This window comes from Prunus mume, linkage group LG6 (genome assembly GCF_029339155.1).
Source record: "Prunus mume cultivar Tortuosa linkage group LG6, ASM2933915v1, whole genome shotgun sequence".
Taxonomy (NCBI): Eukaryota; Viridiplantae; Streptophyta; class Magnoliopsida; order Rosales; family Rosaceae; genus Prunus; species Prunus mume.
Window position 1 is genome coordinate 8007235 of NC_142703.1, and position 12306 is coordinate 8019540.

Here is a 12306-nt window from a genome sequence, read left to right on the forward strand (position 1 = left end):
ACCCTTTATCCAATACGTAGTGTTCATGTGTTAGATTTGAATGTTTAACTCTGATGTAGACTTGGCTCCACATGTAGCCCACTATATGATGATCCGACGTGAAAATGCGTGTTAAAGAATATAAGTCTCATATCGAAAACTTTACTAAATAAAATAAAATATAACATATAATGAATTATTCAATACTAATATCACCAATGCCTAAAATTTATAAATAATTAAGTTGGAACTTTGTAAATGATTCCACTGCTAATATAACATATAATGCATGAACAACTCCGACGTAAACCCTTTGTACATCACATCCCTAAATTCCCCGGTGTTCGGGTCACGGAGTTGGCCCGAGACACGATCCCGCCCTGGGCATCGGGTTTCAAGTGAAATTCCCAATTTGCCCATTTGACCAAGTGATCATCCTCCCGTCGTGCACGCTGAGTTTTTAGTAAAGAAAACCTTTTTTTTTATTTATAATTAAGTCAGTAATTATCTTCTCTTGTAAAGCTGAGGGACCAACAAGTCGAATGAATAAGAGGTTAACCAAATCTCATGCTAGTCATTATCAGCAATCATACAAGTTAAGACTCGAGACACAACACCACCACCAAAACACCAAAATTAGAAAACGGCAACAACTAAAAAAGAGCGTATATAAATGTAAGTCTCAATCCCCGTTCCTCAAATCATTACATATTTACACTTCTCCAAATCATTCACTCCACCCAATAAAAACCCGCGAAATCTCCCTCTTGCATTTTTCCTGTTTTATCATCTCTTTCTTTCAAAAAGTTTGAAACTTGAATCTGGTCGTCGCTGCAACTCCCAGGTCAATTTTCTGTCTCAATTTACGTTATTATACTCTGCAGCTAGTTGTATTCAAGCTTAGTCTGTTTTCATTTACTTGCGCTGTGATTTTTTCTTTTCTTTTTTCTCTATCTGAAAGTGTATGCATTTGTAGGGTTTTAACGTTCAATTCACTTTGCTTCCTCTAATCCTAGGGTTTTCTGATGTGGGTGTTTGAAAAAGATTTTTATTTTTCTGCATATCGAAGTTGTCATAAGCGTATATTTCGCATAATTTCACTGTCAGAATTAAAAATTTATTTAAAAAAAAAAAAATCAACTCTCTCTAAGCAAGTAACGTTCCTTACAATTCCCCTACTCTTTTCCATTTGAAGTTCGTTCAAGCTTCCATTTGAAAGAAGAAACTCCCCTAGTCTATGGTATTAATTATCGATGACTACCTGCATATTTGTCTAGTAGTTTCGTATTAAGAAGCAAACACAATGTTTTTTGCATCTCATTTAAACTTTCATAATTTTCAGTCTAATATCTCCCGATATGTTGATATTTTCATATGTACAGATTTTTTGTTTGTCTGAATGCTTCTAGATCCTTAATACTTCTGTCGGCATTGATATTTGAGACAAAAAAAGTTTCTTCCCCATCATCTTCTTCTTTGTGTTGTCATTTCAAGATTCATTAGGGAAATTTCTGAAATTTATTTTCTCTATGTGCCTTAAAAATCTCTCTCCCCCTCCCCAACAGTTGTAATTTTATGGATTCTTGAAACAGCACTACTAACATAAATCTGATGGATTCTTGAAAGATGCATCAGTAGGATTTTACTCCTTTGAGCATGAATGTTCTTATATTTATCCTCATTATGTCAAAGTTTTTTTGTTTTTGTTTTGGCGTAGGTTTTGTAGAATGAGACATGCTAAGGAAGAGCCGTCATGTAGTGGTGCACAAGTAAGATCCTGAACAACCAAAAGTTGACTGTATGAGTACATTAGGGATCCAAATTTTCTGTGTCTCGTTCCTTGCTTTTTAGTCCAAGTGGTCCATATGAAATCCAAGAGTTCTAATGGATGTTTTAGTTTTATTATTAACCCCTGAGAAAGATGAGTTCTAATGGACCACTACAATTAAGAAGCAAGGATAGCCAAGAAATGGAGAGGACCCAAATTTGCTTTTTAGACTACCAATTAGTTTTACAAATTCAGTCTGTTAGCATGAATAAGTTTTAATTTATTTGTGTGAACAGGTTATTGACTTAGTTTCAGCAGTCAAGGAGTTACATGGGCTTAACTCTCAGGAACTTAATAAATTACTGAAGGAATCTGATAATTTTACTATTCACTATGTTACTGAAAAAGGATCAATATTGAAAAAGGTCAGAAATCATCCTCACTGTTAGAAATGCCATATTCTTCTTTTGATACCTTACCTTTTTGTGGATGTCATTTCTAAAATGGTGTTATGTTTCAGATCGATGCAGAAAAGCTTGCAGGCTTTCTTCCTCTGCACCTTATTGCAGTGCTTATGTCTTCTGACAGAGACGAAGCTCTGTTCAGATACCTATCATGCGGCATTAGGCTTTTGCACTCCTTGTGTGATTTAGCACCTCGACATGCCAAACTTGAACAGGTTGCTTATAATCATTTTTAGTCCAAGTTTAATTTTCTTTCTGTTTTATTGTTTGCGTGCCTTTTCTTGTGATCACAATAAAAAATTATGTAGATGCATGATTATTCAATTTTGACGTGAGACTTGAAACTTCATATGATCTGTAGTATTAGGTGAATTTGTTATATCTTCGCTCTTTTCTATATACAATGTTGCTGCCAATAATTAATTTAAAAAATTAGTGTAAGGGTGTATAGAGGATGCCCAGTAGCTTCTCTGATTATAAATGAAACAGAGATGTTTTTACTTTTCATTTCGAGTACTAGGGTCTTTCTTGATTGTAATGAATCTTGTCAAGGTTTTCCTTCTTATTTGGGATAGGTGTTTGAAAATTGGTTATTGAACTTAGGATCTTTATTCTTAATGGAGACACACAGATGTGAATAGTTTTCTGGCTAGTTGCCTAAATTTTTATACTGTCATACCAGTTAGTGTGCTTGTTAATGGAATTCTTTTCAACTCTGATTACTTCATTGCTCTTTTCCAAACCGTTATATAATTCTTGTGGAAATAGTATATGAAAATGAGCCACTATATCTTTTATGGTTACAGGTTCTGCTAGATGATGTAAAAGTGTCAGAACAGCTGCTTGACCTGGTGTTTTATATACTAATTGTTTTTGGTGGTTATGAACAGGTTGTCCTTAATCCTTACCTCTAAGATCTATTCTCTTTTCTCTTTTTCTCCACTGAGACTTGCTTTCATGATGCAGAAAAATCACAATTTTGGTGGGGCACCCCTGATGTATTCTGCACTGGTTGCGTGCAGTCTACATCTACTAACAGGCTGTATATCTTCGCAATGGCAAGATCTTGTTCAAGTATTGCTTGCACATCCTAAGGTCTTATTAGCCCAAAATGATTGTTTTAAGCTGCTATTCATAGAAAATTGAAACCTCTAGCAAGCTCTTCTTATAGCCATATGTTTTCATGTTCATGGGATTGTTATGCAGTTTTCTGCTTCTTTTGTTTTGTGTTTGTGATCGTACGCTTGTGATTATCATATATATTTTTCCGGTTTTCCTCATGCTGACACATTGATGCATGTGCTCATTGTAAAACTCATCTGTTACAGGTTGACATATTTATGGATGCAGCTTTTGGTGCAGTTTGTGTTTCCATTAAGTTTCTGAATATCAAGCTGTCAGCTCAACATGATGAGTTCTGTACAAAATCAAGTTTGACTACCGAACAAATAGTGCACTCTCTCTGCCAGCAATGCGAAGCCTCCTTACAGTTTCTTCAGTTGATGTGCCAGCAAAAATTGTTTCGGGAAAGGTTACTCAGGAATAAGGTTTCCAAACAAGATCTCTCCCATTCTTTAAGTTTGGAGTAAATATTATTCCAGATATGTCTTATTTCTGTTATCTGTAAGTTTGTAGTTTAAAGGGAAAAAACAAGTGAAAGAAGAGATGGGTTTGGTCAAACTGAAAGCAGAAGTTTCCTGGGCAGATACTAGATACTCTCTAACTGCACTTGTATGCAGTAAACTAGTTAGGACAGGAACTTAGAGGGAGGGAGAATTTAATATTGCAATAGTGAGACAATATTCACAAGCAGGAAGTTCATGGAAGGCAATCTTGAATGTGCTCTTGTAAAGCTTAAGGACTTGTCCTTTACGTTATTTTGTTAAACACCCAATGATATCACAGTTTTTGTCATTTAAGTCAGTCATCTGTTTTTGGTACTGTACAGGAACTATCTGGAAAGGGTGGTGTTCTATTTTTGGCTCAAGCCATCTTGAAGCTAAACGCTGTGCCTCAATTTGCAGCATCTGCTAGAGTTGTGGCTGCTGTATCTAGGCTGAAAGCTAGAATACTTTCAATTGTGAGTCCTAGTGATGAAACTACTTTTAAATTTCCTTGGGACGTTCAACTGCTTTAGAATCTAGTACAGCTTATTGTATACCCATGTGCAAAAACCTCAGTGTCCAGCCACTGCTATCCTTGTTGCAGCTGTTGAATCTGAGTGAAGCAGACAGCATTTCTTACCTGGACGAAGTTGCCAACTCTCCAGGAAGCCTGGATTTGGCAAAGTCAGTCGCATTGGAGGTTAGCTTTCTTTCCATCTTATGAACTGTCAGGAATGCTGGTTTTTATCAGCCCATTTTTATTATTGATGTTCTCTTCTTTGTACAGAACCTGCTTTAACTGTCAAGCTGCTTGCTGTTAATTTATTTGTGACGATGCAGATTCTTGAGTTATTGAAGACTGCTATTGGCAAAGATCCCAAATGTTTTGCTGCCTGTTCTGATAGAAGTTACCCAATGGGGCTTTTGCAACTCAATGCAATGCGCCTAGCTGATATATTTTCCGATGATTCAAATTTTAGATCTTACATTACAGTATATTTTGTAAGCTATAATCATCACTCTCTTGTCTGCGTTTAATTTTGTTATCCTCCTTTTTCAGACCATCTTTGTGCTTTGATATTCTCAAAGATGAAAGAATCTATAATTTCCCTTTTCATTAGAAATCATTTACATTATCCACATGTGATTTTGATGCATCTAGTGTGCGTGCATCATGTGTTCTGATGGTGAAAAAATTTGTGACTCTGTCTTTTGTATGTCCCTCCAGACTAAAGTGCTGACTGCAATATTTTCGCTCCCTCATGGAGATTTTTTAACCAGTTGGTGTTCTTCTGAACACCCTGAAAAGGAAGAAGATGGCAGTATTGAGTATGATTCATTTGCAACAGCTGGGTGGGTTTTGGATGTATTTTCATCAATTGACCTACAAAATTCACCAACTTTAGAATGTACTGTTACTCCCATTAGTGTGACCCAGGCTTCCTACTCACATCAGAGAACAGCATTATTTGTGAAAATAATTGCAAATCTCCATTGTTTTATTCCCACTATCTGTGAAGGTTTGTTCTTGATTTTGTGAATTTTCGTAACTACTTCAATTAGCACATGTCATTGTTTTGTGTCTTATCAGTGAAATTCTCTGTTTTAATTTACAGAACAGGAGAGGAACCTTTTTGTTAACAAGTTTCTGGAGTGCTTGCAAATGGATCTATCTAACTCGTTGCCTGGATTTTCCTTTGCTTCTGATACTCCGAAACCTGCGACTGTTTGCAGAAATCTACGTAATTATCACCCCTAATGAATCTTTTTGTAAAACTTAATTGTAGAAGTTACTCCCTTCCTTACAAGTAAGTTGCACATGCAGGCTCGTTGCTAAGTCATGCAGAATCATTAATTCCTAATTTTTTGAATGAGGAGGACGTACAGCTCCTAAGGTAATACTGTCAACCATGCTTCTTCTTTCATAGTTTTTGTAGTTATTATTAATGCTTAGTTTTTAGAATTTAGCCTCAACCATGTTAAGGTGTCCACATCCAGAGCTGGAAATGGGACTTCAAGTTGTAGAATGGGCTTTACATGGAATTTACTTGATAAATGCTATAATGATTAGAATTTTTATTAACATCTGAAATAATGCTCTTCAGCTAAATCTGATGCCGACCAAAGTTTGTTTTTACTTATATGTATTTGTGTGTGTATGTATAGAGATTAGTATTGGTTTATCTATCAACTACATACTTCAGTACACCAGCCTTGTAGTATCACTTTTTTTCTTTTTTTTATTCATACTTTCTTTTCAGGGTTTTCTCCAAGCAATTACAAGCATTGATCACTTCAACTGAATTTGAAGAAAACCGAGTTCAGGTAGTAAAACACTAATTTTCTAGAAATGAATTTTGCCATTTTGTTTGATTCTTTCCTGCCCCACCCCTTGCATATACGTTTGAATGTTTTCAATAATGATGCTGGCAGGAGAAGAAACACGAGGAGTCAATATATAGGGATCAATTTGCTAAACTCAACATCAGTGATCATCATCAGGTAAATGTTTGATAGTTTTTTTGCCCCATCTTCTGGGTGGCCTGAAAATTCTGGTAGTTCAATCTACTTAGACCAATGATCACATTATTGAGTTGACGTGCTTTTAAATTGTTCTTTGGTATGACAAGCTTCACACACAACTATTTGAAACCAACTGTAGGAGTATTAAACTTGAACGTGAGACTCATAACTGAGTGAGATTTTTCGAATTAGTAATTAAATATACCTTAGATTGAATAACTGCTGTCTTTGATCTTCAAGTGGAATAAATGAGCCAATCCTCAAATGGGCGCCCAATTGAGTTTGCTAATGGTTATGTAGTTATTTCTCAACATACTGACGTGAGAGTAAACTTTGATTCCTGGTAGGAGGCTCAGAGCACTGGAGGATGCTCGCCACCTTTATTGAGTAAACAACCTCCTAATCTTAATAACAGAAGTGGTAATCTAGAGGAAATGTCTGAGAATTCTGCTTTTCAAGATGTGGACCAAGTTGATGCAAACAGTGAGCATATAGATCAGGGGAATGATGTAATGAGGGAAGACAAAGGTATATCTGGTGGGAGTGCATCTGGACGTTTTGGAGCCATCGACCTAGATGCTCATAATGTTGAAACCAGTGGTTCAGACACAAGCTCAACAAGAGGGAAAAATGCTGTAGATCAGATGGAAAACAGTGAATTCCCAAAGCCGAGTGCACACATAAAAGAAAGTGGATATGGAGGAACCGCAGAGGATGAAAAGGTTGAAACTGTTCAGTGTGAGGAAAAGCAGCGAAGGAAACGGAAACGAACAATAATGAATGATACACAGGTGGAACTTATTGAGAGAGCCCTATTAGATGAACCTGATATGCAGCGAAATGCAGCCTCAATACAATTATGGGCTGAGAAATTAAGTTTTCATGTATGTCAATGCTTCAAACTTTTTATTGAGTGTTTTTATTTTAAATTTTAAATTTAACATAAGTTAGCCATTGTGTTATCCAGGGTTCCGAGGTTACATGTCCACAGCTTAAAAACTGGTAAGTCATCCTTATATTTTCCTGTGTTCATTTTCTGCGAGGTGTTTGAAACTACTTTTAGTAATCAACATGGCTCTTGTTTTATTAACTGCATTTGTTTTTTTGGACACAGCACAATGTTTATGTGCAAGATATTTTCGCACCGCACCAATCACTATCCTACTGCAGTGAACATTTGGATGGTTGCTTGTTATGAAAACATCATGTTTTTGTGTCTCCGCAGGTTAAACAATCGAAAAGCCAGGCTAGCCCGCACGGCTAAGGATGTTCGTCCAGCACCTGAGGCTGACAATGCGTTGCCAGACAAGCAAGGTGGGCGAGGACTAAGGTCCAACAACTCACCTGATACCCCTGGTGGAGATGCTTCCAGCCAACTAAATGTGAGGAGAGATCCTCAAATGATGTTGAGAACTGGTATCAGGGAGATCTCTGAGACTAACGTGGCAGAAGCCGCTGTCCCCCGTGGTCCTGCAGAATTTGATCTGTGCAAGCAAGGCGACTCTATCGGCCTCATGGGTGCAAATGGAGAGGAGATTGGGAGAGGAAAGGTGTTTCAGGTGCGTGGCCAATGGTATGGAAGAAACTTGGAGGAGTTGAGGGCATATGTTGTGGATGTTAAAGAGCTAAAAGCTAGAAGAGCAACGAGGCTTCCGCACCCGTCTGTAGCCACAGGTGTCTCATTTGAGGAGGCTGAAACAAAGATTGGCGTAATGAGAGTGTTATGGGATTCAAACATGACTTTCACCTTGCGTCCTAAACGAGCAATGTAAGCCAAAGGTTAAACGGCCTCGGCCTCTGTAGAACTACAAGTCGTTTCGTTACCTGCAAGATGTAACCGTGTAACCATTGTAATTACTTAGACCTCTTTTCCCTTCTTTTTTATCCTTTTGTTCTTATGATAAACAGAGTTTGGAATTTTCCATATACATTATTACACACAGCTTTCTAACTTTGTGGAATGTTGTTGAGAAATATCGAGTTGTTCTGTCATCATCTAAAAAATATGCAAAGTTGGTTTCAGGTAATTTACTAGAATAACGTTGTTGAAATGATTTCGTTCTGGTGCAGAGGAAGGCGGGCTTCAGAAAAATAAGAGCTATTTTGGAAATTGAAGGACGACAACATCTATTTTGGAAATTAAAGAATTAAAATCCAAATCGGATTATAATTCAAGGACTTTTATTCCTAATCATCCTAAATAAAAAAGACGTGTTATTACATCTCAAATCATATATGGATGACTGAAAACTTAGCTCGTATTAATTTTGGAATTTGATATCTGAAATATGTACGAACAAATTTATCAAAATTCAGGTTATTCACTACCACTAATATACTGATCGGTGTATTATTAGCCGACAGATCTTTTTAAAGGACATGAACGGTTAAGATGAATCAGCAAGAATATCCCCAAACATAAAATGGCGCCAAACAAGTGACGAAACATGGCTTTGTATTGTAACACCCACTTGGTTGAGGTCCAAGAATTGACAGAGTGAATCGGAACAAACGCGATCTTCTCTCAAACCCTAGACCTAACCTTCCTTACCCCATCACTGTAACATGGAGCTCAGTCCTCACCCTCATTCGACGTATTGTTCTTCATTCTTCGTCTTCTTCATCAACAGAATCCCAAACCTTAACCCTAATCCGAAGATGTAGAAGACGAAGAATCTGCTGGCGAATTCGTTCATCGTCTGGCTGATTCGTTCATCGACAAATCTGATGGCCGATTCGTTTGTCATCGAATCTGATGGCAGATTCGTTCATCGTCTTCGCACCATCGGATGAGCTTCGGCTCCGAAGAGACCTTGATTCGTCTCACATTAGGTTTTGAGCTTCCGCAAGTCTCTTGCTATATTACGTGCACTCGTCAGGTTGGCCCTACATCTTTCTAACCTAATTACTTGCATTTATTTTAGTGCTCTTTGAATCCACTTTTGAGATCTAGTTGCATTTCATTTTAGCGATCTTTCTATTTTTACTGTGCGTTTGGATTTTTCTTTTTTTTATTTCCTGGGATTTGCATTTTGGATGTAAATCATAATGCCAATACAATACGTTGAGAGACTTTAAAGATAGTTGTTGCCTGAATTTAAGCAGCACGCCATTTCTAGGTAGTTGTTGAACATCTTCTGTTGGAATTGAAAATTAAGGCGATGTAGATTTGTCTATTATGAGCTGAATTGCTTTCTATGTATGCCTATCTTTATGGCAACAGCTTAGAAACTGAAATTTCAGGTTGATCCTTTCCCATTTCTGGTTAGGAACTAAAGCTCAGTGACATTAATTACTAGGTTACGCATACCAGCAATAAAACTCAGATGCACCAAATTTATTGTGTGCATCAATTAGTCTTGTTACTTTAGTTCCCTGTAGTTCTTAAGCTGCTAGCAATTTGAGTAAATCACACAGAGCATACGTGGGGTTTCTAGTATGGTTGTCACAAAAAAGGTGAAAATCTTGCCTTTGGGGTTACCTTTTTTCAACTTACATTAGCCACTATTTATAGGGTTTGATGACTTTGGGTTTTATTTATTTTTGGAATTTATTGTTTGTTGTTATTTTTCCTTCCTGATGTTTTGTTTATTTTTCCGTTGTCACATAATTTTGTCGTGCTGCTGTATATGTATTATTTGTTATCTGTACTTTCCATATGTTAAATCTTCACAGCATACGGTAAATTACACACACATGTATAGATACAATGACCAAACCATGTAGAAGATTCATGTTTCCAATAACAGTTACTAGGTTGGATATGATTTTAGTGCAAATTAGAGTTCTGTTGATGGAAGTTCATTGCTTGTGTTTCTTTAGATGGAGGTGACAATAAGAAATAAATGCTATTTCAATGTTTTAACTGGACTATTGCAAATGTAAACTTTCTGTTTTTCTTCTCTCTTTTCTTTTTCTCCTATGGGAATTGGATAAATGTAGGTAGCTAGCTACACAGAATAAAAGGTGGTTGTTTCTCTGATTATGAGTTAGGCAACCTCAAAATATAAGGGTTGTTTAATCATTTGCATCTAGAAATTTCCATCCTAATAATGGTGTATAGAAGTTATAATTATATGTTTAATTAGAAATCCTGGGAAAACATAATAAACGTGGATAGTGGATATGCCCTATGTGTTTCGTTTTTGTAACTTTAAGGTTTAGGACTGCAGTTTATATTTGCTTCTGGTTTCTTGAATCTCTCTGGCCTTCAGAATTGGATATTTTTGGCCCATAAATCTACTTACAGAAGACCAACTTGTCACCAGGCATAAAAAGGCGAATAACGAACCATACGAATCAATGTTCAGCAGTGATCGATCACCCCAGCTGTTGCATTCTTTTTAAATGATTTACTGAATCGTTTCATTTATTTTATTTATTTAAAATGCTATTGGATTTGGGCGCATCGTATTTTAATTGATAAAACTGGATAAAATATCCAAAAGATTATAATTGGAGAAATGCTGCGCATGCTTCAGGTTTGGTCGAGCCATAGATATCCCCAGACCAGGAGAGTCTACAATGAGGAGTTTAAGTGAGGAGGCTATTTGAGGAGATCAATCTTACTTCCTAAACATTTAAAATCTTTAAGGATTTCTGTATATTTGTTGATAGTGAGATTGATTACGCTCAAATAGCCTCCTCACTTTAAACTCTTCATTATAGCCTCCCAGCCCTAAACCAGACCAAGAAGTAGGCCCAATAACTTGAAACTAGTCCAAATGTCTGCCCAATTAAATGTGAAAGTGCCCACAATTCGGCCCAAAATGTGAAAGTCAGCCGAAAAGGTGGTCCACCAACTTGAAAGAACCCCAAAAGTCGCCCAATGACATGGAACATGCCTAAAGTCCGCTCAATAACGTGTAACAGGTCTAAAAGTAGACCCAATAACATGAAACGGGCCCAACATTAGCCCTAAAACTAGGCCCAATGATGTTAAACCGGCCCAAAGTTGGTCCAATAACATGATACAGGCCCAAAAGTTTGCCCAATAACATGGTACAGGCCCAAAAGTCAGCCCAGTAACGTGAAACCGGACCCAAAATTTGGCCCAATAAGGTGAAACAGGCCCCTAATTTGGCCCAATAAGATGAGACAGGCCCAAAAGTCGGCTCAATAAAGTTTAGAACGCCCAAAAGTTGGCCCAGTAACATGAAAATGGGTCCAAAACTAGGCCCAATAACGTTTAACAGGCCCAAAAGCTGGTCCAATAACATGACACAGGCCCAAAGGTCGGCCCAATAATTTAAAATAGGCCCAATAACATGATACAGGCCCAAAAGTCGGCCCAATAAAGTGAAACCGGGCCCAAAATTCGGCCCAATAAGGTGAAACAGGCCCAAAATTTGGCCCAATAAGATGAAACAGGTCCAAAAGTCGGCCCAATAACGTTAAAAAGGCCCAAAAGTTGGCCCAGTAACTTGAAAATGGGCCCAAAACTAGGCCCAAATAACGTTAAACAGGCCCAATAGTTGGTCCAATAACATGACACAGGCCCAAAAGTGGGCCCAATAACATTTAAAGGCCCAAAGACGGCCCAGTAACATGAAAAAGGCCCAAAAAAGGCCCAAAAACGTTAACACGCCCAAAAGTTGGCTCAATGACATGATACAGCCCAAAAGTCGGCCCAATAACGTAAAACAGAACCTAAGTTGGCCCAATAGAGTGATACAAGCACAAAAGTTGGCCCAATTAACGTGAAACAAGCCCAAGATTCCACCCAATAACGTGACAAAGTCCAGCAATTCACCCCAATAATATAAAAGCAGAGCCAGAAGTCGGCCCAATCACTTGAAAACGGGCCTAGTATTCGGCTCAATCACTTGAAAGCTATGGGGTAGAGTAGGCCCTACAACTTCAAAGCGGGCCCAATTTTCTCATATATGGGGTAGAACGAGACTGCCGATGACCCATTAATCATGCGAACTTGAGCCCATATTGAGTCAAAATACTGGAACTTTTACTT

The 12306-nt window shown here is 37.6% G+C and overlaps 1 protein-coding gene and 1 long non-coding RNA gene across 4 annotated transcripts; both read left to right on the forward strand.

Moving 5' to 3' along the window:
- The first annotated feature begins 578 nt into the window (after window positions 1-578).
- Window positions 579-8289, forward strand: LOC103333841 (sequence-specific DNA binding transcription factor ATNDX). 3 transcript variants are annotated; one of them, XM_089054801.1, is made up of 18 exons: window positions 579-654; window positions 1697-1748; window positions 2044-2172; window positions 2268-2426; window positions 3018-3101; window positions 3178-3285; window positions 3540-3758; window positions 4160-4291; window positions 4420-4515; window positions 4656-4817; window positions 5044-5335; window positions 5432-5557; window positions 5641-5710; window positions 6077-6140; window positions 6249-6317; window positions 6686-7222; window positions 7306-7340; window positions 7564-8289. In XM_089054801.1, coding segments are annotated over exons 1-18 (2883 nt in total). In that variant the 5' UTR covers window positions 579-652; the 3' UTR covers window positions 8111-8289. The 3 variants fall into 3 exon arrangements, with proteins under 3 accessions (XP_088910927.1, XP_088910926.1, XP_008234967.1); XM_089054800.1 differs by having other exon boundaries at window positions 580-654; window positions 3178-3306; XM_008236745.2 differs by lacking the exon at window positions 579-654 and adding an exon at window positions 678-823 and having other exon boundaries at window positions 3178-3306.
- A 787-nt stretch (window positions 8290-9076) lies between these two features.
- Window positions 9077-10715, forward strand: LOC107881431 (uncharacterized). The gene is made up of 2 exons (XR_001678052.2): window positions 9077-9217; window positions 10607-10715. It is a non-coding gene; the product is annotated as an uncharacterized LOC107881431 (long non-coding RNA).
- The last annotated feature ends 1591 nt before the right edge of the window (window positions 10716-12306 follow it).

Coding starts and splice junctions, on each gene's coding strand:
- LOC103333841 (XM_089054800.1), top strand. Junction 4,818..5,043: donor CTTACATTACAGTATATTTT/GTAAGCTATAAT, acceptor ATGTCCCTCCAG/ACTAAAGTGCTGACTGCAAT. Junction 6,318..6,685: donor ACATCAGTGATCATCATCAG/GTAAATGTTTGA, acceptor GATTCCTGGTAG/GAGGCTCAGAGCACTGGAGG.